At 45.7% G+C, this 27,721-nt stretch overlaps 1 protein-coding gene across 1 annotated transcript in view; it reads left to right on the top strand.

Annotated features, from left to right (window-relative positions):
- The window catches only part of KALRN (kalirin RhoGEF kinase), a 920,107-nt gene that overhangs the window by 879,867 nt on the left and 12,519 nt on the right, over positions 1-27,721 (top strand). The window contains exons 19-25 of the mRNA XM_053244916.1: positions 14,365-14,392; positions 16,920-17,091; positions 21,844-21,965; positions 23,893-24,024; positions 24,419-24,583; positions 26,533-26,611; positions 27,426-27,626. Coding sequence (XP_053100891.1) covers positions 14,365-14,392; positions 16,920-17,091; positions 21,844-21,965; positions 23,893-24,024; positions 24,419-24,583; positions 26,533-26,611; positions 27,426-27,626 — 899 coding nt within the window. The remainder of the gene's footprint in view (positions 1-14,364; positions 14,393-16,919; positions 17,092-21,843; positions 21,966-23,892; positions 24,025-24,418; positions 24,584-26,532; positions 26,612-27,425; positions 27,627-27,721) is intronic.

The raw sequence follows: 27,721 nt of genomic DNA on the forward strand, positions 1-27,721 counted from the left end.
ATAATCTCTCGAGTTCCGACCCCAGACACTGAGTACCTCTGTCTTAGCCGGATTCAGTCTCAGTTTGTTATCCCTCATCCAGCCCATCACCGCCTCCAGACAGGCATTTAGGGAAGTTATGCCCTCTCCCGATGATGCTGACATGGAGAAATAGATTTAGGTTTCATCAGCATACTGGTAGCACCCTGCACCAAATCTGATTATCTCTCCCAGCGGTTTTATGTAGATATTAAACAACATTGGAGACAGTATGGAGCCCTGGGGAACACCATACAAAAGTTCAGTTTTTGAAGAACAGCAGTCTCCAAGGGACACCATCTGGAACCTGCCCGAGAAGTAGGAGCGGAACCACCACAAAGCAGTGCCCCCAACTCCCAACCGCCTCAGACGCTCCAGAAGGATACTATGGTCGATAGTATCGAAAGCCGCTGAGAGGTCCAGAAGGACCAACGAGTCACACTTCCTCTGTCAACTGCCAATTGGAGATCATCCATCAGGCCGACCAAAGCAGTCTCCACCCCATAGCCAGCCCGAAAGCCAGTTTGAAATGGGTCAAGATAATCAGTTTCATCCAAGACTGTCTGGAGCTGGGAGGTCACCACCCTCTTAATTACCTTGCCCAGCCATGGAAGGTTGGAGACAGGCCTGTAGTTGTTCAAGTCCGAGGGATCCAGGGTAGGCTGCTTCAGAAGTAGTCTAATAATTGCCTCCTTAAGACAAGGAGGCATCCTACCTCCCCTCAGAGACGCATTTATAATCTCTACCAGGCCTTCTACAACAACCCCCTGCCAGATAATATAAGCCGTGTCGCACAAGGGTCAAGAGAACAGGTGGTAGGCCGCACCATTCCAATCAGCTTGTTCACTTCCTCAGGAGTCTCAAACTGGAACCGATCCAACCTAATCACACAAAAGGAGTAGCTGGACACCTCCACATCAGACACTGAGGTAATTGTGGAGACGGAGTCTAAGTCGGCCCGAATACAAGAGATTTCCCCCACAAAGAATTCATTAAACACATCACAGCGAGTAATCAATGGTTCCAGATTCTGATTCAAGGGAGGAGGGGCACTCACTAGCCCTCTCACACCCCTGAACAATTCCGCCGGACGTGAACTTGCTGATGCAATATGGGCAGAAAAGAATCGCTTCTTTGCTGCATGTATCGCCTGAGCATAGGTCTTCAAATGAGCTCTATGTTGCAATCTGTCAGATTCAAGCTGAGTCTTTCTCCACTTGCGCTCCAGTCATCTACCTCATCGCTTCAGCCCCCATAGTTCTTCTGTATACCAAGGGGCCAATTTTGAAGTGGGTCGGAAAAGATGCTTAGGAGCGATAATGTCTACTGCCCTGGTGAGTTTGCTGTTCCAGTTCTCCACCAGGGCATCAACAGGATCGCCAGCAGAGCCAACACTAAATCCCTCCAAGGCTTCTTGAAATCCTATTGGATCCAATAACCTTCTCGGGCAGACCATCCTAATAGGTCCCTCGCTCCTGCAAAGGTGGGGTGTGACTGTGAGTCCAATCTTAACCAGTTGATGGTCCGTCCAGGACAATGGGGAAATCACAGGAGTCCCCACCCACGGAACACCATCCTGATCAGAGTGAGAGACCAAATCAAGCATGTGACCAGCAATGTGCGTCGGTCCCGAGACCACTTGGGATAGGCCCATAGTCGTCATGGCTGCTATGAACTCCTGAGCTGCCTTGGACAAATTGGTCCCAAAGTGAACACTGAAGTCCCCCAGCACCACAAGCCTGGGGGACTCCAACACCAAGTCTGAGACCAAGTCCGTCAGCTCAGTTAGGGACCCTGTTGAGCAGCGGGACCATTGGTACACCAACAGAAGTCCCAGGCTATCCCTGGTCCCCAGACCTAAGTACACACATTCGATATGGTCCAACACTCTAACAGGGATCCTGGTAAGGGAAAGTTTATTCTTATAGACCACAGCCACTCCACCTCTCTGCCCTTGGTCCCTCACCCGCTCCTCAACAAAGTAGCCTGGAAGAAGAAGCCGACACCACACTGGGCCCTCAGCCTCCCCCAGCCAGGTCTCTGTAATACATACCAGGTCAGCGCCTTCAACCAGAATCAAATCATAGATGGTTTCTGATTTGTTCTGGACCAACCTGGCATTACAGAGGAGCAAGGTGAGGTCCCAAGGGTGGTCGGCACTGCTCCCTAAGGTCAAAGAGCTGGCAGGACAGCCGGAAGGGGAAACAGCTATTAGATTTCCAAGTCCCCTTCCCCTGTAACAGCCCGCTGACCTGCCAATGTTACTTCTTCTGTTCCCCACCACGACCAGAATGGCCGCCCCACAGTCAGTGGACACGGCCCCTGTCTCCCCATCTCCAGTTAAGCCCAGACACATTCTAAGATTGTCTCACCCAGGACAAATTAAAACAGAAGCTCCACTATTAAATGCCCCCCCTACATATACCTAGGCCAAGAGACCTGTCCCTCGCCCTCGCTGTCCTCCAAAGTGGCTCCCCCAAAGGGGCTGCCGCCACTGGCAGAAGCCTATATAGCCCTGAGCAGGCAGCTCTAGGCAGCTGGAATGCAGGAAACTGCTGTCACCCTCCTCCCTGGCCCCAATCCTGCAAGGCCTCACCTCAGATAACAGACAGAGGGGAAGCAGGACAAGCAAACAGGCAGGCACCCAGTCTCACACCCTGGGGTCTACCTGGGAGCAGATGTTGTCTCTCCTCTTCTCTCTCCTGCAAGATTCTGGGGGCTATCCAGCTGCTATTTACAGAATACAAAAATGAGCATGCTGCCCCCATCCTGTGCTTAACGTGACATGTAGCTTGGCCCTGAAACTGAATAAAAAACACACCACCAAACCTATTAGAATATCTTGAGCTGAAAAGACAAATTAGATGCATAACACAGCAGTGAATTCCTCCCTCCCCACTTCCTTACCGTGTTTGCTTTTGGCTAAACAATGGCACGCTGATACCACAGTACTCTCTGTGCCTTGTAATTATGGTTTATTTTCAAATCCTTTTCATAGAATATCCATTGTTGCTGTTGTTGGCCGCATTGCTTTGTTTACCCAAATGCAAGACTCACAGACAAAGGAAAATGGCATCAGGAAGAAAATGAGATGAAGCACTAATATTTGTTTGGCCTGGTGTTAAGGGCAGGGAATAAGGCCTACATGTTCTACATCCCAATGCTTTAGTTTTAGCACCATCAGGCTCTGTGCAAACTCTTCTCAGATGCCCACTATGGTAGGGGTTCTCAAGCTGGGGGTTGGGACCCCCAGGGCATGCCCAGCAACTTAGCAGGGAGGGAACTTACCCAACATGTAGAAGGTGTAGAGACGGCCAGGGATGATGGGATGCAGAGACAGAAGCCAACAATTGCTTGCCTCTTTTGCCGTTCACAAAGCCAAGGGCAGGCACAGCAGTGATCTTTCTTTGGCTGATGGGCCAGGGAGAGTCCCTTCCCTTCCCTTTCCTCCCCTCTTGGGAGCCAGTCGCTAGAGCTCATCTAGTGAGTGGCCAAAGAAGTGCCATGGCTGCTGCCCTTGGCTTTGTGAGCATCAGAGAATCTAGGTGGGTTTGGGCTTTTGCCTGCCTCCCTGTCTCTTGGAGAAGTCAGAGCAGCTCTTTGCTTTACATCCTCAACAGCGTCTCGTCCTGAATTTTGGATCAGTGTGCAAGCAGAGCACAAAGAATTAAGTGAGAAAGCCATGAAAATACTGACTCCTCTGGCTTGATTCTTGCTTGTGTCAATCGGAGTTTTCAGCAGCTGCTGCTATAATGAGCAAATACCTCGTGAAAATAACCGGGAGCCTGAAATTAGACTGGCAGTCTCAAACATAAAACCCAGGTAGTAGGAGCAAGCAAGCTCATTCTCATTTAAAAGGGAAATGTGCTTGCTTTACCTCTGCCAAATCAAATCAGTGGCTGACATCTGGACTAAAAAGGTGTGTATGCTCCTAACATCAGTGAAACACTAGCCCTGTGCTGGTCTGCCCTGCAAAGTGTGGGCACTTTGGGCAAGAGTGCAAATACTGTTTGGAGCTTGCCTGGGCTCTGGAAGCACTCCAGGAATGCTCTGCTAGACTGGAAACAGGTTGCTTGACCCTCAATAAAATGTTGTTGATCTACACATCATTAGTCAGGATGTCAGCCAGTAGCTTTAAACGGGGGCGTGGTGGTGATGAGGAGCCACAGTATCAAATTTGAGAACCCCTGATGTAAATTATTTTCCCAGCTCAGTTTGAAGAGCTGTTTGAGGATAGTATGAAGTAAGACTACCTAGATGTAGCATTGAGTATTGAAGAGGTAGCCTGATATTAGCTGACCATGAAAATGTCTATTATTTCAAGCTTAAGTGATGGTTATGGCTTTGGAGGAGGTGGTGGTGGTGGTGGGTCTGCTTAGCGAGGAAGATTCAGTGAAAGAATCAAAGGCTGGGGAAAGCAAGTACCTTGTACCTCCAAAGGTACAAGGAGAAGAGAGATGGAGAAGGAACTCCAAAGGGTTTGAGAAGAAATGGAGAGGGAAACTTGTAAAAGAGCCAGTGTGGTGCAGTGGTTAGAATGCTGGACTAGGACCGGGGAGACCCGAGTTCAAATCCCCATTCAGCCATGAGACTTGCTGGGTGACTCTGGCCCAGTTGCTTCTCTCTCAGCCTAACCTACTTCACAGGGTTGTTGTGAAGAGAAACACAAGTATGTAGTACACTGCTCTGGGCTCCTTGGAAGAAGAGCGGGATATAAATGTAACAACAACAACAACAACAATAAATAAATGTCAATGGAAGAGGTGAGGGCAGAGAGGAGAAGATGCAGAGAAAGCTGGAGGAAAGGAGGGAAGAGCGAGCAGTGAAAAAGACCAGGGGTGGAGGAGGATGACAGCTTGAAGGGGTTCAGAGAAGGAGAAAGAAACAGAGGGCAAAGAGAGGAAGGAGGCAAGGGCAGGAGAGAGAAGCAACGGCCTCCTTGCCTATGAAGGGGAACAGCTGCCTTCTCCCCAATCAATGGTGAATTGAGGGCTGAACTTAACCAAAAGTGTGAGTGGAAGAGAAGGCGGCTCCCTGTGCTGTTGTAGGCCACTCAGGCAGAGGGGTGATCAGAGTTAGAAGTTTGTTAAGGTCTGGTGGCAAAGAACGGAAGGAACAAAAAGGCTGTGTGAGCAAGTCTTAGGAAGGACACCCAGTGGATGGCCCTGACCAGTGGATTGAATTAGAGGCTGATTTCCTATGGTTTCCGCACTAGGCTAGGATACCCTACAGGGGAGCTTTCAGATATTAAACCATAAATAATAAAACCTTCTAGCCTAGCTCAATAAGTCACAAGCATGTACACACGCACACACCCATACCCATCCATGGGGAAGGAAAGGGGAATTCTGGGGAGGAAAAAGGAGAATGCCTGGGAGCAGAGGAAAGAGAAAAAAGCTCCCTATACAACATGTCTAACATGAAGGAAGAGTAAGCTGGGTTCTCTGTGCTGAAGCTGGGGTGCAGTGATGGGAAGAGGCAGAGAGGTCACACCCCTGGGCTGAATCCCAGAGACTTTGTGCCTTGAGACATGCTTGAGGAACAAAAAATCCGTCATCTGAGTTACTGATTACTTGGAGTTGCTTCCCATGTAAAACAATAGAAAAATCAAATTGGAAGGGGGCTAGACAAAGAGAGAGGCTTGTCTTGATAAGGGAATACTTACCTTTTATTAGTTTTGGGAAGCTGTTCTGTTAGCCTTTGGATTTAGAAGAGTCCAGAGAGGATGACTCAGTGACTTTACCAACTAGAGAAGGAATGTTGGAAATATGTTGGGGGAAAGCAGGGCAATGGAGACCTGGTTTGCCTGTTTCAGGCAGGGGCGTAGCAAGGTTGGAGTGGGCCCAGAGACAAGATTTTAAAATGTCCCTCCTCACTGAAGCTCAGCTCATGAAGTAAAGAAGTCTTTAATGAGGCTGAATAGTGGTAACAAAAAGCATAATAAAATTTATTATATATCTATATATAACACCTATGTGCCACAACAGAACATCATCCTAAATTATTTTTTAAAGGTTTTGTAAATTGTGGATGATACAAGTCATTTAATGGTACTAGAGAAAGACATGCTGTCCTAGGAGCTCCAGGTCTTAACACCCACATCAATTTCGGAGGATGAATACAACTGAAGGAAGCCCGGGCAAGTGCGTGGCTGGGGGAGTCAGTCATGTGACTTGTCTCTGGGGGGCCCCCCCCAAGGCAGAGGGGCCCCAGACAACTGTCTCCCCTTGCCTATTATAGTTACGCCCCTGGTCTCAGGAATGCCTTCGAGTCGCTATCCAGGAAGTCTGTTTGTGTGCATTGGGGTATCTTTTGCAGACCCTCCTAGAGATAGGAACCAATATCCCTGGCTTTTTTTAATGCCAGACTCCCTAAGCTGCTCTTTGGGTTCAGTGCTAAGCCCTGCTCCTCCTTTCCCGTACTGTCTTCCTCTCAAACACAGGTCACGTCATGGCAGTCACATCTTGTAGCGGGTCCCAGGGGGTGTACTGACACTCCCAAATTGGGACCCTAGAACAAGTAGATTGGTACTTATGTGCCTTATCTGTGGTACCAGCATTTATATTTGCCAAAACGATAGGAAAAGGTGATGGCATCAAACCATAATTCAACACAGAAATACACAAGAGGACGTACTGAGCCCCCAAAAGTCAAGATTCTAATTAATTTTGGTCTATACAGCTGTCCATCAGGGAAATAACAAAGCTAAATTGTAACGGAAACATAGATATTCAATTGAACACCACTGTCTTTGATCAAAACCAGTCCACTGAAGACACATTGAGATTGTTAATAATTGGAGGGTGGGGAGGTTCTGTGCTTAATAATTTGCCTTGTATCGGGTTAAACACTTTTGGTAGAATCAGGATCTGCCACATAGAAACACCTCACCATAGAGTGAACCAATAGGCAGACTGTAGTATGTCTCTTTCAGAGTATTGATTACACAACCCCTTCAGTCCGTATAATTTAGTGTGCAATATAACATTTTATTTTTGCAAAGGACAAGCATTTGGCAATTAAGGTACCTTCCCATTAATTGGTGTGTGTGTGTGCGTGTCCATTTTCCTATGCAATGCAGTCTGGGAAGATAAATATCAGTTAGGATTATCACTTCGTTTTTTGTCTTTAGAGGTGCTTTTGGCCTTTAATCTATAGATGACAGGCAGAAATACAATACACATGGTTTTTCCCTATCAAAAGGCACAAAAAAGAAGAACCTGGACAGATAGAATCTATTCTGGAAAGGCCTTTCTCCCTGTTGACCCCCCTTATTAGCCCACATTGACCATGGTCTAACTGTGGTCCCCTTGCCCATGAAGGCATGTTGCTCAAAGCATCAAATAATGTGGAACGTCTCTTGCGCAGAACTGCATCCTGCACTTTGGTTTAGCCACTAAGAAACATTACAAATGCTTCAGAAAACAATGGTGTGCATTTGTGAAAATTTGCACAAAGGGTAAGATTCCAAAGTCTGAAATTGGGTTTTGAATAATAGCTATAGAAAAGAGTTCTTGAATTTTAAGACATTAAAGCTATATCGGAAGCTGCCTTTTGCTGAGTCAGACCCTTGGTCTGTCTAGCTCAGGGATTATCAACCTTGGGTTCCCAGATGTTACTGGACCTCAGCTCCCATAATCCCCAGCCCCAATGGCCTTTGGTTGGGGATTATGGGAGTTGAAGTCCAATAGTATCTGTGGACCTAAGGTTGAGAATCCTTGGTCTAGATCAGGGATTCTCAGCGTTGGGTTCCCCAGATGTTATTGGACTTCAACTCCCATAATCCCCAGTGGCCTTTGGTTGAGGTTTATGGGAGTTGAAGTCCAATAACATCTGGGGACCCAACGTTGAGAATCCCTGGTCTAGATCAGCCTTGTCTATACTGACTGACAGTGGCTGTCCAGGGTTTCAGGCAGGGTTCTTCCCCAGTCCTCCCCATAGATGCATGCAACAACAATGCACTTAAACCTTTTGCGTGCAAAGCGTATGTTTCACCAATGAGCTACAGCCCCCATTAGACTGGTACTCCCACCCCCACCCCCAAGTAATAGTAACATGTATTGCTGCCCTTAAATACCTGATGAAGCTAAAGAAACACAACAGGAAACTCCTGTCTGGATAGTGAAATAATAATGGTACCACTGAACTAAACCCATTTGGGTTTGGGTGACAGCAGCAGAGCAGCTCAGTTGCTTTGAGCAATTCACTCAGTTCACCAATTCTGGCACAAAACTGCCCTCTGCTGCTGAAGCAAAGTATGATTCGTGTTCACATTCACCTCTATGCTAGACCTGAAATGAACTTGGGAGCAATTTCTGGAATAAATAAGTATATCTGTGTTCAAAAACTAAAATGTATATTCTGACTTTTTTCAGCATTACCTTTGGCCATTGTGGCTGGGGATGATGGGAATTGTAGTCCCCCAACATCTAGGGACCCAAATTTGAGAATCCCTGGATTGAGGGATTAGAGTGTTAATTCCATCAACAAGACTTCAAGACATAGTTTTCTGAAGCTATTCCCTGCGTCCCTCCAAAGGTCAAAAGTGAAATTTGAACTGCTTTAGCATTTGGGAAATGTTAAAACTGAAATTATGAAATGTCAGCTCTGTGCAAGTGTTGTGCCCTAATCACATGTTACGTTCAACACTTGTACAACAAGTGTACAGTGTACACAGGTACTGTTATTTACAAGTTGTGTTGAATACAGGTATAACACTTACACTGCCTATCTGTTTCCTGCATTTCAGGGGGCTTCAATCCAGGTTCACATTTAAAATGAACACACAGGAACATAGGAAGCTGCCATATACTGAGTCAGACCATAGGTCTATCTAGCTCAGTATTGTCTTCACAGACTGGCAGCGGCTTCTCCAAGGTTGCGGGCAGGAATCTCTCTCAGCCCTATCTTGGAGAAGCCAGGGAGGGAACTTGAAACTTTATGCTCTTCCCAGAGCGGCTTCATCCCCTGAGGGTAATATCTTGCAGTGCTCACACATCAAGTCTCCCATTCAAATGCAACCAGGGCAGACCCTGCTTAGCTAAGGGGACAAGTCATGCTTGCTACCACAAGACCAGCTCTCCTCCTCAGATCAGCTCTCCTCACAGGTACAGCCATTCACACCCAAACGTGTACCAGTGTGCAGACATCTGTACAATTGGACGACATCATGTCTGAATGGTGTGTTTGCACTATGCCCAAGTGAGCTCAGTCTGTGGTCTCTATATTCCAGCTTGGTGATATGTTCATTCAGCGGTCATAGCTATATTGTGGAGACCGTTTTGTGCAGCTCTTTACCATGTAGGGAAAAGGGCTTTAAAAAAACCAAAACAAGGAGTCTTGTGAAGTAAACGATGAGCAATCAGATTTAGCATAATCGTTCATGGGCTACTGTCCATCAGATGTATGAAATGCTATCCTCAGCAAGTATATGTATGTATGTTGTATCTGGGGGTGGGGGTGGGGGCGAGAAGAGAAGAAAAAGTGCCATCCTTCAGCTGAGGAACATCAAAGTGAAACCACAGTGCAAGACACTTGAATTAGAATTTACCAAGATCTGATTGTATCCATACACTTCTGAATCAAAATTATGCATTTCAATCATATTACAGTGTTCATTAACTACAGGATTACAGTTAATTAACAGGAGGATTCTGTTATACACGATTACCGCATTGTGAGCTGTCACTCTGCTTATCTTATGTACACAGAATAAGACTAGTCTGTCCCTCTTGCATTTAATGACTATTTGGCCTCACTGTTTACACTGCATGCGCACGCGCAAACACACCCCTATCTATCTCCCTACCTACTTACTGAGGATAACACTTTATGCAACTGATGAAGTTGGCTGTAGTTCATAATACCAATGCTACAATAAATGTGTTCGTCTAAGCTGCCACGAAGCTCTGTGGTTTGTTTTGGTTTTTGCTACAGACTAACATGGCTACATGGGAGGGCAGGATGCCATCGTGCCTCAAGGAGGCGGTGGTAAGACCACTATTAAAAAAGCCCTCCCTTGATCCCTCCAACCTGGATAACTATAGACCTGTGTCTAACCTTCCCTTCTTGGGCAAGGTGATGGAGCGTGTGGTGGCGTCCCAGCTGCAGAGGGTCTTGGATGATACGGATTATCTGGACCCTTTTCAATCTGGCTTCCGCCCCGGGTATGGGACTGAGACTGCCTTGGTCGCTCTAGTGGATGACCTACGCTGGGAACTAGACAGGGGGAGTGCGTCCCTGTTGGTTCTGCTAGACCTCTCGGCGGCGTTCGATACCATCGACCATGGTATCCTTCTGGGCTGCCTCTCGAGTATGGGAATCGGAGGCACTGCGTTGAAGTGGTTCCGGTCCTTTCTTGGGGGAAGGGTCCAGAAGGTGGTGCTGGGGGACTACTGCTCGGCCCTGTGGCCGTTGGCTTGTGGGGTCCCGCAGGGATCGGTCTTGTCCCCCATGCTGTTTAACATCTACATGAAGCCGCTGGGAGAGGTCATCCGGGGATTTGGACTGAGTTGTCAGCAATATGCGGATGACACTGAGCTCTAGCTCTCCTTGTCATCTGATCCTAGGGAGCTGGTAGATGTCCTGAATCGGGGGCTGGAGGCTGTGATGGGTTGGATGTGGGCTGATAAACTGAAATTGAATCCGGATAAGACAGAGGTACTGTTGGTCGGTAGGAGAGCCAATCGGGATGAGGAGATTTTACCGGTTCTGGATGGGGTTGCACTCCCCTTGAAGGAGCAAGTACGCAGCTTGGGGGTACTACTGGACCCGGCTCTGCTTTTGGAAGCTCAGGTGGAGGCGGTGGCCAGGGGTGCCTTTGCACAGCTTCGGCTAGTGTGCCAGCTGCGTCCCTTTCTCGAGAAGGCAGATCTGGCCACGGTTACCCATGCCTTAGCCACGTCACGGCTGGATTACTGTAACGTGCTCTACGTGGGGCTGCCCTTGAAGAATATCCAAAAACTGCAGCTAGTGGAAAACACGGCAGCTAGGGTTTTATCCAGAGCTGCCCGTTGGGAGCACATCACCCCCATTCTGAAAGAGTTGCACTGGCTGCCGGTTCATTTCCGGGTCCAATTCAAGGTGCTGGTTTTGACCTTTAAAGCCCTTAACTGTTTGGGCCCGGGGTATTTGAGGGACCGCCTGCTCCCAAGGGTTGCTGCCCACTTGACGAGGACATCTGAGGGGGCCCTGCTCCGGGTGCCGACAATGAGGGAGGCTCGGTTGTTGTGCATGCGGGACAGGGCCTTCTCTGTTGCTGCCCCCAGACTCTAGAATGCTCTCTCAGTGGCCATTCGCTCCTCGGACTCCATCACGGCTTTTAGAAAGCTTGTTAAAACTTGGCTTTTACATAATCGTTTTTGCTGCTGCTTCTGTGTGTTTTTATCTGTTGTATTGTTTTTATGCTTGTATTTTATAGATTTTAAATTTGGTTTGTTTTTATATTTTTTAGCTTAATATTTTTATTGTCTTTTTATTGTATGTTTTAACTTTTGTAAACCGCCTTGGGGTTGTCTTTTAACGAAAGGCGGTATATAAATGCAACAATAAATAAACAAACAAACAAACTCCTCTGGCACCACTGGTTACCATGGAAGACACAGGGTGTGGTGTCTTTTTCTTTTTAAGTGGGTACCTCCAGCAACTTTAAAGCTTGCTAGGATAGAATCTTGACTAACAAGCAGAAGGTTGCCGGTTTGAATCCCCGCTGGTACTATATCGGGCAGCAACGATATAGGAAGATGCTGAAAGGCATCATCTCATACTGCACAGGAGGAGGCAATGGTAATCCCCTCCTGCATTCTACCAAAGACAACCACAGGGATCTGTGGGCGTCAGGAGTGGAAATCAACTTGACGGCACACTTCGCCTTTAGAACAGAATTACAGTGGGTATTCTAGTACACACAGCTCATACACATCAGCTAGCTACAGAGCCAGTTAAAACAGGAGCTGGTGTGAATTCAAGAGGATTACCTTTGCCAGCCAGCCAGCTTCAGATATACTTGATCAGCTGCTCTGGTTGTGTACATGGCAGGGATTGCCAGCCTGGTGCACTCTAGCTGTTGTTGGACTAACTTCCATCAACCGCAGCCACAATGGCCAATAGCCAGGAATTATGGGAGCTGTTGTCCAGCAAACTCAAGACAGGCCTCTGGTTGGCTAATTGTGCTAAATGTTTTCCTTTCACTTCAGTGCATGTTCATTCTCAATAACAATGCTCAACAATGGTGGTAAGAAACATGACTAATTGCGTTTGCTAAGCAGAGTCTACCCTGGTTGCATATGAATGGAAGTCTACATGTGTGAGCATCCCTTAGCGGATGGGGCCACTCTGACCCTACTTGCATGCAGGAGATTCCAAGTTCCCTCCCTGGCATCTCCAAGATGGGGCTGAGAGAGACTCCTGCCTAAAATCTTGGAGAAGGCCCGCTGCCAGTCTGGGTAGATGATACTGAGCTAAATGGACCAATGGTGTGACTCGGCACATCAATTATTCAATAAGTAGCTTTTGGAATGCTAGTATACAATATAGTATGCAGAGGAGAGCTGGTCTTGTAGCAAGCCTGACTTGTTCCCATAGCTAAGCAGGGTCCGCCCTGGATGCATACAAAAGGGAGACTAGAAGTGTGAGCACTGTAAGATATTCCCCTCGGGATGGAGCTGCTCTGGGAAGAGCAGAAGCTTCCAAGTTCCCTCCCTGACTTCTTCAAGAGAGGGCTGAAAGAGACTCCTGGCTGCAACCTTGGAGAAGCCGCTGCCAGTCTGTGAAGACAACAGTGAGCTAGATGGACCAAATGGTCTGAATCAGTATATGGCAGCTTCCTATGTTCCTAATATTACTGGCATTTCAGAGCAACGTGGAAGTAGAATGCAAGTAAAGACTATGTTTGTACGAGTCCTGAAATGCTAGTTTCCCCCTGAAGTTCATCAGCTACTGATCAGTGTTGTCTTTCCACAAAATAATGTAATTAACTACCCTACTAGGTAAGACTGAACTCTGACAGAAAGCTTCTTATGCTCCTGGTTAGACAGCCCAAAAATGAAGCATAGCAAGGCAGCAAGCACTTTTTTCCAAGCAACACATAGCTAACTAACTTACATAATGTGTTGCCATAAGATGCATTGATGCTCAGCAGTTTATAAATAGGCAAATTCATGGAGGATTGTTTTCTCAGTGGCTCTTAGTCCTGATAATCAAGCATTGAAACTTCATGTCTGGAGAGATTGGCTGAAGTGGTCAGGAGAACTACTCAAAGTAGTCCCATTGAAATTGAAAGGACATTGTCTTTTCAATTTCAATTGGATTACTTGGAGTGATTTTCCCCATGTCAGCCACTATACTTCTGATGAGCAATAAGAACACTGAACAGGAGATGAATATTATCTTCATCATGTCACTTCCGTCATGCCCTGCTTTCTGAGTTTCTCAGAGACAATGGACTGGCTGCTGTTGGCAGAATTCTGAACTAGATCGTTCTTTGATGTGATGGTCCAACAAGGCAATTCTTATGTTCTGTCAGGACAATCCAGACCAGTCCAATGCTAACAGCAGCAGTTTGGCTACATGGACTATGTGTAGTTCCCTTCAGTCATGCTGACTGCTAAAGGAGCAGTGGGTCCACCGGCCAATGGAGGTGCCAGAAGAGACAGCGTGATAAGAACTTAAGACACGAGGATGAGGCTGCAGCTCATTTACTCAGCACTGCATCCTCCACCTGGGGCAGGAGTGCATTTGTGTTTACTGCCATAAATCTTTCCTATCTGTGTGGGTTGAAATATGATGCAGATGTTGAGATCAGGAGTGCTGGACAGAGGCGTAACTATAGGGGGGCAGGGGGGGCACGTGCCCCGGGCGCCATCTTTTCTGGTCACGTGGGGGGCGCCGCCATGACCATTTTTTTTAAAAAAAAAATTTTAATACAAATGTTTCCTGCTCAGTGCAGCAGCGCTGCAGCAGTCAAGGAAGTGCGTTGGTGCCCCCTTCCCCATGAGCGGTCCCTTCCACGCCGCCTGCACCCCCCCATTGCTTTGCTGGCACCTGGCGGCCAGTCAGTGGCCTGGCTTGGCGGCGGCCGCTTGTGAGGAAAAACCTAAGTATAATGTAGTATGTTGGGGGGGGGGCGCCATTTTAGTGCTTGCCCCGGGCGCCATTTTCCCTAGTTACGCCTCTGGTGCTGGATGGTGTGAGCCCAGGGCCACAAATCAGAACCTTCCAGAAGTGCCTTTAGTTTTCTCACCAGTCTTTATTCCAACTCTCTTACTTTGCCAAGATTAACTGGACAATGAAAAGAGAAATTAAACAAGTCTCTATTTCCCCCCTATTTCTTTATACATTCTTTTTCAGATCATCAACCCAAACTTCATCCAGGAAGGTGAGTTAAAGACAGAAATGTGCCAGTGAGATTGTTTCCATGATGTTGCTTGAAAAACAATACAAAGCACAGGATTTCATTTTCTTGGCAAAAAGGAGTCCTGGGAAATCTTATCTTTATGGGAAATTGCCCAGGAAAGAAATGCATGCAAGATTCCAAACATACGCTATCCACAACCCTAAGAAATCTAATTGTATGGTGAACTTGCCAGTTTGGACCCTACTCAGTTGTGATCTCATAAACAAAGGGGAGGAATACACGATGTTCAATACAAACCAATCAAATGTGAATGTTATAATAATACCTGGATGAATATTCATTGTAACTGCATCTTCTCACAAAGGTGAATGCTGCTTTAGAATTCATTTGAATTTGATTTATTGGCTTTTGAGATTGGTTGCTTCATATTTAAATTGATTAGGTTTATTTTTAATTATTTATGTGGATTTCAGTTCTTCCAATCCAGTGGTTTTCAAAATGATTTATGGTAGGGCTTACCTTGGTGATAGTAGGTGAAAATGGAACCACTACTCTCTTGGCTAAGAGACTGCCACCTTTTGAAGGCTATGGGTACAGAGAGGGGCTGAGTGATTGGGAGTGGATTTTTCTGAGGCTGTGAGCCATCAGCAGCTGCCCAGTGATGCCAACTCCTGGTACTGGCAATTTAATTTTTTTAATGGGGAAAAATCAAATATGGCACACTTCCTTGGAAAATGATTTGTATACTACTGTCAATCTTCCACACTGCCTAGCTTCCACACTGCCGAGCATTGACCTTGTTCTGTGACTGAGGCCCAGCAGATGATAAGCCCTATACTAATGGGGTTACTGCCTTAGAATACCCCCCCGCCCGAATTCTTCAGAATGTGAGGGGCTCTATGAACGATATGGCGAAGCTCCATAAAAGTTTCCTCAAGGTGGAAAGTTTGAAATCCTCAGCTCTTACCAAATGGCCTTGAAATATTCTCAATTATTATTTGAAGTAATTTACAATTCATGAATGTAGATATTTCAAATACAGTATCAACTTTACAAATAATGAATAGAATTAATTCTGAAGAGGCACCTTTTAATGCTGAAATTAAAAATGTACCAGTTTCAAATACTTACATTTTGGTTTTGCAACTTGGCAGCAGCAGGTTAGCACAGGCATGCACTACAGAATTCATCACACAGTATGTATTGACTGCAACGGAGTCCATTGTCATTGTCTGTGAGAACGACTGCACCTCGATTCTGTATAGAAGTTGTAACTTCTCCCCACTTGAACATACCATCCTATACTGCAAAGATATTATTGATAAGAGTTTTTGGCGGGCTTATTCATTCATAAGATCTTCAGGATAGTAATATCTCAGGATTAGATGATCCACTTGTATATCGCAGTCTTGCTCTCAAGACAACTCATAATGGCTCTGGAAAGGACTGTAGGTACTAAAAAGGAATGAGGTTGATCTTCAGCCCCATATTGATTATGGTGCCTCAGTTATTCCTGCTAATGTCCACAACCTCCCAGAGGCTTCAATGCCCAAAGTTCTTTGTCATCTTCTCCCTTCAAGAACTCATCTTACAAGTGGGAAAAGATGTGCATATTTCAATTCTCTCCTCCTGCAAGATCAAACAGTAGGAAGAGGTTTCTTTCTGAAGCTTTGCCACTGCAAAAGCTTTAACAGAACTACTACTACAATGACTTATCAACATAAGTTCTCAAAGCGGTTTACGTAGAAAAATAAATAAGATGATCCCCTGTCCCTAAAGGCTCACCATCTAAAACAAAACATACAGCAGGTACCAGCAACAGCCACTGGAAGGATACTGTGCTGTGGCTGAATTGGACCAGTTGCTCTCACCCTGCTAAATATAAGAGAATCGCCACATAGGTGCCTCTTTGCTTGGTTAGCAGCAGGGCTAAAAACACAGCAGCTCTGAAATAAAAATGGCTTCAGGAACTTTCCTTCTAACTTCCTATTTCATGTTGCTCTTTTGGGGTCAGAATATGAAAACACAATATCTTTTATTCATCATACAAATGGATGGAGAGGAGATCATACAAATGGATGGGGGGAGATCAGTTCTGCAGGCTATAAATTAAGCATATTTGCACTCGCTTAACTTTGGATGAGTTGTGCTGCTTTCTAAGATTTTGGTTTGCAAATCGTTAAGAGACTTTTTTTTTAAGAGGCATTGGAAGAGAAGAGAGGAAAGAAATAATATGGAGATATTTTTGAATATGGAGATAGAACCATCAAGGCTACACACAGCTTTGAAAGGGGGGGGGGGATACTGAAATCTTTAGGATCCCAAATTCCATCTGAAAGCAGATTCTTTGCTTGTGCAACCAATCTTGCTTTAACTATTTTGACAGCTAGTTTAACAGGAGGTTTCGGGTATTATTTTGTGTATCCTCTCCAAATAGTATTTGATGCAAAGGCATCTATGAGGCACATCTGATACCTTCAGCATCCTGTGGCAAATTTTGTGTCTTTGGTGAATGTAATGTTATCTGTATGTATAACCTTTGATCCAGTGGCTCCAGAGTTCCTCGTGCCCTTAGTGGACATCACATGCTTACTTGGAGACACAGTCATGCTGCAGTGCAAAGTCTGTGGACGACCAAAACCAACCATCACCTGGAAAGGGCCAGATCAAAACATCCTTGAAAACGACAGCAGCACAGCTGCATATACAATTTCCTCCTGGTAGGTTTGCTTTTTACATTCAGTCCTGTGATGGTACAAAGGTATTCATTTCATCCCTCCCAAATGTGAGTGCATCAGAAACTGTCCAGCTATTGAGTCCGTATGAACCAGCACATTAGGCGTGTGCTCTTGTGCACACTTTATGTGGGAGCCAGAGGTGCTCTAACCCCCAGACCTTGGGGAACCAGTCCGTTCCTCAAAGGTCCCAGGGGGGCCCCCCTCCGGCAGCCATCCCACTCCCGCCCCACCAAACCTCCTTTAAAAAATATTATTATTACTACTGCAGCCAAGGGGTGTTTGCTGTGGGGGGAGCAGAGCAGTCCTTCTCCCTTCTCCCCTCCCCCCCTGCGGCGAGGGCTGGAGCAACGTCACATGCTTGTGCCGATCTCTCAACTTCGTAGGCGCGCCTCGCAGTTGGCAAAAGACTCTGGCCTGAACAGATGGGCCCAGCGTAGCTCTTGCTTCCACTGTTGCTGGGGGAGGGGAGGGGGGAGAAGGGCTGTTCTGCTCCCCCCCCCCTGGCAGCCACCCCTCAGCCACAGTAGTAATTAAAAAAACCAACAATGGAAGTTTGGTGGGGCACGCGGCAGCTGTAATAATAATTTTTTTAATGGAGGTTCGGCGATGGGCCCCACAACAGGAGGATTCGGGGGCCTTGTGGCTGGGTGGTCTGGGTGCCCAAATTACCTAGGTGCACCCCTGGTGGGAGCAAGCCCCACTGAACACAGGATTTACTTCCAAGTAAACATGCATAAGATTGTGGTGTAGGTGTGCTAGTTTAAGATATTAGAATTTGAAAACTAGCCTTACCCTCTACTCCCACAAGCCAAATAAATGTTAACCTGGTTGTTGACACATTATCTTGGCTAGTAACTTAGAGCTGCTTTCTTCATTATCTTTAAAAGGATTGGTTACTCACACCAGTGATAATCTAAGGAGCGGTTATGATTAGGTACACTTCTATTGCACCCTTTGTCCAAGGAGCCCAAGGTGGCATATTACATTCTCCACCCCTCCATCTTATCCTTGCAACAACCCTGTGAAGAAGGTTAGGCTGAGAAATGGGGACTGGCCCAGAGTCAGCCAATGAGCTTCATGGAGAGGGGAGCTGGTCTTGTGGCAGCAAGCATGACTTGCCCCCTTAGCTAAGCAGGCTCCACCCTGGTTGTATATGAACGGGAGACATGATGTGTGTGCACTGTAATATATTCCCCTTGGGGGATGGAGCCGCTCTGGGAAGAGCAGAAGGTTCCAAGTTCCCTCTCTGGCTTCTCCAAGATAGGACTGAGAGAGATTCCTGCTTGCAACCTTGGAGAAGCCGATGCCAGTCTGTGAAGATAACACTGAGCTAGATAGACCAATGGTCTGACTCAATATACGGCAGCTTCCTAAGTTCCTATGGCTGAGTGGAGATCGGAAAGTGGACACACACACACAGATGCTCTAACCACAGGCATCACCGTTCTGGCTCTCCGTTCTGTTTTCAAGACACATTGAGCCCTTTCTCATGAGCAGTGAGAAGGGGCAATAGGGTTAGTGGGGAGGAAGCCCTAAAGAGCTTACCTCCCCGCAGACAACCGGCGGTGTCCTCTTCAGTGGGTGGATCGCCCACCCAGATGACTACCGGCTGCTGCTGGTAGCTTGGAGGGCCGGGGTGCTGGGACGCGTCGCCCCACCCCCTGGAGCTCACCGTGAGAGTTCAGTGCATTATGGGGATCCCCCCCTCCCCGAAGCTGCCTGGGAACTCCTCAGTCTGCCAGCCATGGCTGCAAGCAGACACGGCTGAGAGACAATCATAGAAACAGGCTTAGGACTAACCTCGTTTTGGAGGGTGGCTGCCTAGGTCGGTTTGCCACTGAGGCACTGCCAGGATTGGGCCTGATCCTAGGAGTACACACACACACCGAAAACCGGGCTGGGCTTCCTTAGCCCGGTTTTCAGTGCGCATGTGAATAGCTCCACTGCAGGGTAAATCTTAAGAAGAGGATCCTGTGCGTTTTCTCTTTCTGTCTGGCTTTATAGCTCCAAGGAGCATCAAGAGTAGCTTACTGTTACAATAAAATATGCAAAATCAGTTAATTGTGCAAAAAAACCCAAACACACCCCCAGAGCAGCAGCTAAAAATAGCTTCCCTAGAAACACCTGTTTCAAAGGCCATGGCATTTCAGTTCACTGGAGCAGGGCTGGTGGGGGTGTCTGCAATGCAGTTTCCAAAGGTAGAAGATCCATCCACCACTAAGAAAGTCTCTTCCCTGAAGCCTAGACACACACCCTCTCTCTGAAGGGCCTCATCCAAAGACCTTAAACTATGTGGGGGGATATGGTGGTCTGTAAGGCACCATGGTACAGTCCATGTACGAGTTAGAAATCAACTCGCAGGACCACTCTGGGAATTTACACACAACATGATTATTGGTGCCTCCAAACGCCCAGCCAGATAACATGATCAATGGTATCAAAAGCCACTGAGAAAATGCACCAGCACACTTCCTCATTTATCTGTGAGTAAAGATTGTCAGCCACAGTGACCCAAGATGGTTTTATCCTAAGGCCTGACACCAAATGGAAGTTAATCAAAATAATCTTGCCCAAGAGGTTCTGCAGTTGAGACATCACCACACAAGTTCTATTACCTTGCCCAAAAAAGTTAAGTTGAATACTAGCCTGTAAATATCTAAGTTAGTCAGGATCAGAGGCAGATGAACCATGCCCTCCTTCAAGGGAACACTCCCCCTCTCTCTTTGATCACACTCCTACAGCTAGATATATAGGCCATGAAAGGCAAGGATCCAGAGCTGGACCTTTCCAAAACCCTTGCCCAGATCCCTTGGAAGCAATAACTGAAACTCAACCACATGATAAGATGGAGTCAAGGACATTTTCAAAATGGGAGCTGGATTCTGCTGCCAGGGACCTCTGTTCAGCATCTGAGGCCCTGCCCTCAGCCGTGGAAAAGAAACAGGGCCTTTTTGGTTGTGGCCCCTTGGCTTTGGAATATCCTCCTGGAGGAGTTTTGACATGCTTCCTCTTTCTCAGTATCTTCAACAAGCACTTAAAGTCATCCTATCTTTTTAGAGAGGCTTTTTCGTGTTTTTATCTACAGTCTGTGGCTGATGGGTTTTTAAATGTTTGGTTTTTTCCAGCTTTTAAGGTCTTAATTGGATCCTCTTTTTAGCTATTTTAAAAGATGTTATATTGTTTTATTGTCTTACTATTCTTGTGATCCACTCCAAGCAATATTGTACTGGTGGGAGCAGGAGATATAAATATTGGAATAAATAAATAAAATATTCAAAGAGGAGTTCAAGTCAGAATGGACAGTGAGTGATCCCCCCCTCCCTACACACACACAAAGCACCTGAAAAACAAGTCACAGAGTACAACCCAGAGCCCCAAAGGAATATTCTTCTTTCCTGTATTACATTTTCATGCATTTTAAGCTCTATGGCTGCAAGCATTTTCTGGAAATGATGCTTGGGATATCCTTTAGCAACTCTGAGAGAAATGTTGGTCTTCTCTGTGGGACATCTGTATTGCATTGGAATGCCTCGAAGGTTTACAGTGTTTCCAGGAAAGGTATGTCGAGTCAGTGCTGTGAAGCATGCTGGCACCAACCCCAGCTTCAGGGTTCCCCTGTCGGCATTAGGACAAGAAGAGAGCCACAGTGATAGTGCACACTACAAACTTGCCTATCTGGTGATACAGAACAGTGTTTATGGAGATCAAAATCCCTCATCCATCAGGGCAGTACCTGTATTCATTGTTGGGGTTTGTGGTTGTTTAGCAAAGCACCAAGGAAGCTACCACTCCAGTTATAGAGTGCGGAGTTTAGTTGTTGTAGCTATTTAAGTAACACGCGTGGAGATCACTGTAGATTCTAAGTTAAGTAACTAGTTTATTGGTGAAGTAAATTTGGGATAGGAAAGACCTATCCTATCAGCTACATGATGAAGAGAGAGAGAGAGAGAGAGAGAGAGAGAGAGAGATGCTCTCATCTGCTCTCCAAGGAAAAAGGAAGTAGAACAGACTCACCACAGGAAGCACCTGAGGCATCAAAGCAGGGGTCATAGAGTAGAGGAAAGCAAGGACAGGTAAAGGAGACCCTCACTGGCTACCTCTACCAAAGTTGCACCGAGGTAGTTTTGGAGCCTGGACCTAAAGGCCTTTGGAGGCCCCAATTCCCCTGCAAATTAAGCAACATCATGCTCCGCCGGGTGACCACACTACCCAGGACAGACTAAAGAGGATTTGGGAGCCCCCAGGGCTGTGGAGGCCCTGAACTTCAGCCCCAAAGTCCTGGGGTAAGAGCACCTCTGGCATCTACTTTCAATGCCCCTAGTGGTCATTAGATAGTTGGTGCAAAAGCTCGAAGCACTGGAACTCCATCTCCAACATTCATGATTGCTCTTTACAAAAGTAGTGACCAGTTCATCAGCATCTACCAAAAAAACCACCAAAAAAAACATTAAAGGGATGCTGCTTGGCTGTTTTTTTCCATTGGTTCTTATTTTCTGTGTCAATCACCCTGCTAGCCATTAGAAGAGAAAACCCCAAATGAAGGAGGCACCCAATTAAAAACATAACCAGTGGGAGTAACTTTCTCAAAGTGGATGACATATGTTTTGAAAACAAAACAAAATACCTTCATTGGAGACTGTCTGCAAAAAACAAAACAAAACATGAAAAGAGGCCGTATAAAAGCTTATCAGAACAACAATTAAAATACTGTAGTGACATTTTGTTTCTCTACAGTGACTCGGGTGAAATTACTCTGAAGATCTGTAATCTGATGCCCCAAGACAGTGGTATTTACACATGTGTGGCAACGAACGAACTAGGAACAACATCCACTTCAGCTACAATCAAAGTGCAAGGTAGTGAAGTCCCCCCGGTTTACATTTTGTTTAAAGTAAAGGTAAAGTGTGCCGTCAAGTTGATTTCGACTGCTGGCGCTCACAGAGCCCTGTGGTTGTCTGTGGTAGGAGGGGTTTCCCATTGGCATCTCCTGCGCAGTATGAGATGATGCCTTTCAGCACCTTCCTATATCGCTGCTGCCTGTTATAGGTGTTTCCCATAATACCAGTGGGGATTCGAACTGGCAACCTTCAGCTTGTTAGTCAAGCATTTCCCCAGGCACAATATGTAGTTTGCGGAGACTTTTGTATATTTGCACAACCAGAGCTTCCATTGATTTTGGTCCTGGTGCCTTGCAAATCTTCAGTTTAACAGCATGAATATGCCATCTATTTACTCAGCCTAAGAGGAGGAATTGCTGCTCAGTGGCAGAGGAGATCCTAGGTTCAATCCCTGGCATCTCCAGTGATGCCCGAGAAAGATCCTTGCCTGAAACCTTGAATTGCTGCTGCCAGTCACAGTTGACAACACTGAACTAAATGGACCCATGGTCTAACTCACTATAAGGCAGCTTCTTATGATCATACCAGCCCTACAGGACAAGGTACTGGATTCTCACCCATCACCCACACCCATTTACCTTTATTTTATTTGCATGGTATTTGCACTGCAAGAGTCCATTTGTCTGTAGCAATACTGTCCTGCTCCTGGATACTTCTGGGGAAAACTACTTTGACTTTTATGTAACAGTTTTTACTTGAATGCCTTCATTGGATGTATTCTGAAAACATTCTCACAGACACAAATGTTACATGGAAGTTGTAAAGGTAGGGCTGGCAGTGGACAGGTCTCCTGTTGCTTTAACAGATACACAGAAGAGGTAATTTCAGCATGGCAGCTTTTCTTTTCCCCCTGAATGACAAGCTGCACCTGCTGAAAATCCCTCTTCTGTGCATTTATTAAAGTTACAGGGAACTTGTCCTCTTTTCCATATGGCAGTTCTAGGTAAAGGGAATATCGGGGGGGGGGCAGTTGGGGTGCATGGGGGCCTTCCCTAGGTGTTATCACTGAAGTAGCTCTGTGGATAACACAGAGGTTCTCTTAGCTATCTGCAGATTCTGAAAAATCATGCACTTTCTTGGGCCTGTAATACTTCAAAATGCAAGCAAGGAACTGAATATTCACACACACACACACACACACACACACTCTGTCTGTGAACAGGTAGCATGTCAGCAAGAAAGAGAGGGTAGGCCGCAGCCTGCTGTAATAGTTTCTTATATGCAAAAAGTATCGTGTGTGGCAACATAAGGAATGAGAAGGGGTCCTTAATCTTTCCTCCACCCATCAATTCTCCTTGGCATGGTCTTCCCCTTACATTAGCACTACAAGACAAACACGGGCCTAGGGATATTTTGTTTCAAAATATGTCATTCTGCCTTCCCACATACCTGTACTCTAAAGTAACACAAACCTAGGAGGAATGTATAAGGCACGTTTTTCTGCACATGTAGATCAGCTCCCATACATGCCATTCTTTGAAAGAAGAACACAAACCACATCACTGATTGTCAGTGACTTAGATGTGTAACTTGGCCCATTGTCAGCCTGGGGTCAAGACAGACAGAACAGTGGGAGATCCGTAACTGGATTTCTCGTGTGGTTTTTTAAGTGTCAAAGGGGAGGCTGAATTGGACCAAGGACACAGCTCTGAAGAAGGGTATTAACCCCTTTCCCCAGTGAAATCCCAACCCCAGCATTGATTTTCCCCAGAGGGGAAAAGAATACAGTTTCTGGCTCTGACCACCATAGTCTTCTCTGCTGTGCAAGGATTCTGCTGTGCACAGGATTACTCTAGCAAACCTCGCTTCTAAGGAGCTGGATTCTTCATGCATTGCAAACAGCAGCAGTTGTAACTCTTTTCTCATGTTTGTTTCTGCAACTCAGGTGTCCCAGCAGCTCCAAATCGCCCTATTGCTCAGGAAAGGAGCTGCACCTCAGTGATTCTCCGCTGGTTGCCTCCATCCAGCACAGGGAACTGCACGATTTCAGGTTACACAGTGGAATACAGAGAAGAAGGTATGAATGCAACGCCAGCAGCTTGGCCTGCTTCTCAGCAGCCGCACTAGTGGCTCCCATCCGTTTCCACCAGACCTCGGGGGGTTGGCCATGGTTGAGGTGCTTGTGTTGGCCAACCCTGACGCCAGCCCTACGGTCACCTTGTGTTGCTATGTGTCTAGGTCAGGCCCACACAACAAGACAAAAGGACCCACTGTTTGTTTTAATAAGCATGGCTTTTAAAATCACTGGGGATTTTGTTTTGAAACATAGTCAGGGCCAAATTAAATCTGAATGTGGGTGTAATTTGGGGAGGGTCACGAGAACATGGCAGCCTGTCTTCCCTGTCCGGAGTCTAGAGTCACATATACATGCCAGTTATCTTCCTCTCTCTCCCCACTCCCATAAAACACAGGGTCACAGGTCTGGCAGCAGTCTGTTGCCTCAACTTTGGACACCTACCTCGTTATGGAAGATCTCACACCGGGCAGTGAATATCAGTTCCGAGTCAGCGCCAGCAATCCTTGGGGCATTAGCTTACCCAGCGAGGCCTCCGAGTTTGTGAAGCTTCCAGAATACGGTGAGCACTTGCTCAAAAAGGGAGGATACCAGTTTTGCAGAGGGGAAAAGTTCTCTTAATTAAAATTAGAATTGACTTCTCTTTGTTCAGGCTTCTCTTTGCTGACATTTTGAACTTGGGTTTGGATATCAAAGAACAAAATGTGTGCGTCATTTTTAAAATTCATTTATTATTTAACATATTTGTATACCGCCCAAAACTTGCGTCTCTGGGTGGTTTACAATAAAACAATACAAATAACTAAAGAAAAAGTTAAAATATTACAACAATTAAAAATTTTACAGCAATGTTAAAAACTACTAAAACAGGATTTAATTAAAAGCCTGGGTGAACAAGTGAGTCTTTAAGGACTTTTTAAACATAGTCAGAGATGGGGAGGCTCTTATTTCAGCAGGGAGTGCATTCCAAAGCTTTGGGGCAGCAGTGGAGAAGGCCCTTCCAACTGTAGTTTCCGGACTACATACAAAGGCAATCCCCTTAGCTAAGCAGGGTCCACCCTGGTTGCATATGAATGAGAGACTAGAAGTGTGAGCACTGTAAGATATTCCCCTCAGGGGATGGAGCCACTCTGGGAAGAGCAAAAGGTTCCAAATTCCCTCTCTAGCATCTCCATGATAGGACAAGATTTTTTTTGATTTTTTTTTATAGGACAAGATTTTTTTTATTGAACCAACAAACTACCAAAGCATACAGTACGTTGCCAAAGCACAATTATATACAAAGTGGTTGTTTGTACATGATATATCTACAAAGATTTACACACAAGGATTTGGAAACCCACAAGGTTATGAAGTATATGCAGGTAGTACTGTAACTCAGGGGTGGGGGATTTCAAGGCACATCAGGTAATCGGGGGGCTTACGTCCGACGTCCATTTCCACAATTTGTCCCATTGCTGTTTAGAAGAGATACTCTTGTCTTTTTGCACACAACAATACAAACTTTTCCAGAAGAGATTTACTGTCTCATCTGCGTGAACCTCTTGGTCACGTCTGATAGGGCTGAGAGAGACTCCTGCCTGCAACTTTGGAGAAACTGCTGCCAGTCTGTGAAGACAATACTGAGCTAGATAGACCAATGGTCTGACTCAGTATGCAGCAGCTTCCTATGTAATGGCTTGGAAGTGCAGAGTTTTAGTGGCATCCTGAGCTTGGAAACAAAACAACCATATCAAAAGCTATTCTGTGTCAGCTGAAACCCTCTTAAAATAGTTTACTAATAACCCCAGGGAATAGTTGGATGTGACGTGTTCAGAGTTCTTAGGAGGCTCTTTGAAGGCCAGGGTGCCTTATTTGTTTATTTAATTACATGTTCTTCCTTACCGCTGCTCTCCGCTGCCCCATGTAGCATCCTGCTGGGATGGCGCTCATCCCGAGTACCCCTGCATGGCACAAGCACACACATGGCATCCATGCATGTGCAGGTGCCGTTTGCGTGGTCAGCAACACCATGCTGACCATGCACATCACACCTACGCATGCACGGATGCCATGTGTGTGCTCGTGCTGTGCAGGGGTACTTGGGACGAGCGCCATCCCAGCAGGATGCTACATGGGGCAGCAGAGAGCAGCAGTAAGGACCTGCTCTCCCTTTTCTTAGCGCTCCCACTCCCCTCTCCGCGGCACTGAACCAGTGCTCAAACCACAGTTTGTGCACATCTCTATCACAAATCTGAAGCTGGGGCAATCAAATAATGTTATTCATGGAGGGGGTATTTCAAACGGTAGATAGGACTGATTGTTTTTTAGCTGCTCTCTCCCTCCCTCTCTCTCTATCACACACACACATGCACACACGTGCTTTTCAGGTTTATTTTTTCCCCATTTTTATATGCAACGATGACTATGCTAAATTAATTTATTATGATCTTTGATCAGATACAGATACACAACAACAATGACTACATTTTGTATTGCAACCTTGCTTTCTCCCATCCCTGTTTTGCAAAGACTCTGCCGCAGATGGAGCCACTGTGACCTGGAAAGAGAACTTTGATTTAGCCTACATAGAACTGAATGAGATTGGAAGGTAATATTGAAATCATTATGTTTCACTGAAATACAAACCTTTGCTAATCCAAACAGAATCCAGGTACCCAAGATGAAAAAAGAGAAAGGTTTTCGTAAGGCAAAGTTGTGATCAACTCCACTGAAGTGACTTGATTCCTTGTACAATATTATTAAATTAACTGATTCAAAACACACTTAGAAATTACTCTGTTAATAACACTAATAATAATAATAATAATAATAATAATAATAAGAAGAAGAAGAAGAAGAAGAAGAAGAAGAAGAAATACAGAATATGTATATATTGGTTTTCAATAAAAAATATTTAGAGAAAAGGGAATAAGATGATTCCCTGTCCCAAAAGGGCTCACAATCTAAAACTGGACACAGGGTAGATACCAGAAACAGCTATTAGAGAGATGCTGCACTAAGACTGGATAGGGATAGTTGCTTCCCCACTGCTAAATACCTGCTAATTGGGCAATGAGACACCTTTTACCGTGGTGATTCTCTTTATTTAGCAGGGGGAGAGTAACTGGCCCTATCCACCCCCAGCACAGTACTTCCAGTGACTGTAGCTGGGGTCTATCTTATGTTTCTTTTTAGAATGTGAGCCCTTTGGGGACAGGGAGCCATCTTATTTGTTTGTTATTTCTTTGTGTAAACCGCCCTGAGCCATTTTTGGAAGGGCGGTATAGAAATCGAATTATTATTATTATTATTATTATTATTATTATTATTATTATTATTATTATTAAATATAAGAGAATCACCACTTTTAAAGATGCCTCTTTGCATGATTTATTTATGGACTATCTTCCTTATTCTTCTAGAGGCCGATTTGCTGTTGTAAAGAAATGTATCCACAAAGCCACCAGAAAGGATGTGGCAGTGAAGTTCATCAATAAAAAAATGAAGAAGAAGGAGCAGGCAGCACATGAGGCAGCCATGTTGCAACATTTGCAACATCCTCAGTACATCACTATTCACGACACCTATGAGTCGCCTTCCTCCTATATCTTGGTTTTAGAACTGTAAGTCCCTTGACAGAAGCTGGACCTTCTTATTTGTGATGAGTGATTTGGGTATTTGTTCAGCTCAAGCACTGCATGATGTTCATCAACACTGT

Source organism: Hemicordylus capensis, chromosome 1, assembly GCF_027244095.1.
Source record: "Hemicordylus capensis ecotype Gifberg chromosome 1, rHemCap1.1.pri, whole genome shotgun sequence".
NCBI lineage: Eukaryota > Metazoa > Chordata > Lepidosauria > Squamata > Cordylidae > Hemicordylus > Hemicordylus capensis.